This window comes from Trypanosoma rangeli, assembly GCF_003719475.1.
Source record: "Trypanosoma rangeli strain AM80 chromosome Unknown Tra_15.4_contig_00723, whole genome shotgun sequence".
NCBI lineage: Eukaryota > Euglenozoa > Kinetoplastea > Trypanosomatida > Trypanosomatidae > Trypanosoma > Trypanosoma rangeli.
The window spans coordinates 1-2,138 of NW_021706472.1; the positions used below are offsets into that span (position 1 = coordinate 1).

The 2,138-nt window shown below is 63.3% G+C and overlaps 3 protein-coding genes across 3 annotated transcripts in view, besides 1 other annotated feature; all 3 read right to left on the reverse strand.

The window, feature by feature from the left end:
* Positions 1–53: 53 nt before the first annotated feature.
* Positions 54–81: a sequence feature (A-rich).
* Positions 82–190: 109 nt separating this feature from the next.
* TraAM80_09916 (receptor-type adenylate cyclase) lies at positions 191–1,282 on the reverse strand (the record flags this gene model as incomplete). The annotated part of the gene is made up of 1 exon (XM_029386571.1): positions 191–1,282. One exon carries the CDS (start codon positions 1,280–1,282, stop codon positions 191–193), a length of 1,092 nt encoding a protein of 363 aa, XP_029233574.1.
* Positions 1,283–1,322: 40 nt separating this feature from the next.
* Positions 1,323–2,000, reverse strand: TraAM80_09917 (receptor-type adenylate cyclase; the record flags this gene model as incomplete). Its single annotated transcript, XM_029386572.1, has 1 exon — positions 1,323–2,000. One exon carries the CDS (start codon positions 1,998–2,000, stop codon positions 1,323–1,325), a length of 678 nt encoding a protein of 225 aa, XP_029233575.1.
* A 133-nt stretch (positions 2,001–2,133) lies between these two features.
* The window catches only part of TraAM80_09918 (receptor-type adenylate cyclase), a gene marked incomplete at both ends in the record, with an annotated part of 519 nt that continues 514 nt past the window's right edge, over positions 2,134–2,138 (reverse strand). The window contains one exon of the mRNA XM_029386573.1: positions 2,134–2,138. This exon is cut by the window's right edge and continues 514 nt beyond it. Coding sequence (XP_029233576.1) covers positions 2,134–2,138 — 5 coding nt within the window.

The window sequence follows — 2,138 nt, forward strand, 5'->3', positions numbered from 1 at the left end:
AGCAAACAAAACCCCACTCTGGCGAACACGACGTGTGGCCAGGCAAAAAGCAGCAAACGCACAAGCAAACAAACAACAAACCTGAAAATATAGCCAACGCCACCGCCGCACCCTCCCGCAGCGCACGCAAACGCAACCTGCAACACCGATTCGGACTGCCACCGCCACGCACGCGGAAAAACACGTGCGTTCACTCCGTGCAAATCACATGAGGGGTGAACGGAACCCGGTGAAGGCGACCCGTCAGAAGAGGGAAGACGCAAACACGACCACGGCGCAGCGAGGCGCCACCGGCAAGCCACACCGAACTCATGTGCCTCACATGTGCTGTGGGAGTGAGCACACAAAGTCCCCTCCGGCAATTAAGAAGAGATACGCACCCCCCACCCCGCCCCTCGCACCACAGCCGGACGCATACCGGCGGGGCCCACGCACAACTCCCGCGGTGCCCGAGCCGCACAACCCGTAAAGGGCGCAACGGATTGGCACCCAGTGGCTGCCACCAGCGCAGCGCAGTAACCGTCGCAAAACGGAACCAAAACTCTGCCCCCCACTCGACCCTACGCGGCGCCACCGCACCCAGCGCAGTCGCCTCCACCTCCTCCCGCTCCGCCGTGCTCAGCACAATGTACGCTGCACGCGTGAGCAGCACCTGCCCGCCGTTCCACACGCTCTCCGTGCGTGCCGCCATGTTCGCCGTGTCACCGTAGTAGTCGTACCCCTTCCCCACCTCGTCGGGCCGGATGTCGCACAGCCCGGTGTGCACCCCCACACGCACCCGCAGACCGCTCCAGTACTGCCGGTACACAGCGGCGTCCAGGCGCGCTGTCGGCGGCACGTACCCCTTCGTCTCCTCCTCCTCCGCCCGGCCCTCCTCGAACTTTCGGTACGCGTCGTCGAGCACACTCGTCCCCCACGCGTGCTGCAGAAACACCCGCTGCAGCTCGCGCACAAGCTGCACGGCGGCAAACACACTCTTGCACGCTATCATGAACGAGTCGCCGATCGTCTTCACCCCGTAGCTGCTGTACTTCGCGATCAGCGCGCGGATCAGCTGGTGGTGCGTCGCCACGGTGTCGGGCATCAACTCGGACCACGCGACCCACAGCGCTGTGCTGCTCTCAATGTCAGTGAACACGAGCGTCACAGGGTCTGTCGGCTCCTTCGGCGCATTCGCGTGGTTCCGCGAGTCGCAGCAGCAGCACAGCAGCACCACCGCGACGATGATGCCGATCAGCTGCGCCATCGCCAGCCCGCGCTCAGCGGACTCTACGTACCTCATTGGTGGCGTCTCTGGGGATGGGACGTGAGGAACCGAGGGATCAAGCGACCCGCGACATCGACCAGAGGGCAATGTCGAATGCACCGTAGTTCACCAGACAATGAGAAGAGTCGCCGCACACCGGGGGGTGCAGAGACGCAAAGAAACCAAGCGTCATGCCAGCCCCCACAAAAATCATCCTGTACACGTAGAGTGCCTGCAGGAGCAGCTCGAACGTGATGCCGCCCGTCACCTCCGAAAGGGCCAGCATCGCACAAACAACCACAAAACCCCTCAGCCCCAGCGGCGACCACCGGGAACTGTTCGTCACGGCAGCGTGGTAGCTGCGCGCAATCTTCACCTGCGACTTCGTGTCCGCCCAGTGCAGCAGGCTCGTCGCGTAAAAAACGCGGTCCGTGGCACCGTCCGCCTCCCTGCGAACAAAGCACAAGCACCGAAGATTGTGTTCGGCATACGACATCAGAACGTGCAGGTCCAGGTGCGCGGCAACGTGGCCCAAAATGAGGGGGAGGTCGGTGCTGAAGATGCCAAGCACAAAAACCCACCCTGTACGGGGGAGGTCCTGCGTGACAGTCTGCTGCCACTCGAAAAGCTTCAACGACCTCAGCTTGATGTCGAACGTCACGAGTGTGCAGCGCAGCACGTCGGCGGCGGCAGCTTTGTGCGGGCCCGAAATGATTGCGTGGGCCTCACCGACGGAGCAGGCGGAGAGGTACATGGCAAGCCTGTATAGCTCCTGCGCAAGCGTCGCGGCGAGGTAAATCACGTTGCGCCGCTCAAACTGCGGGGCCACGGGCAGTGCGACGGGATCCACAACGTCAGGCTCGGCACAGCAGCGCCTCTCCCGACCGTCACG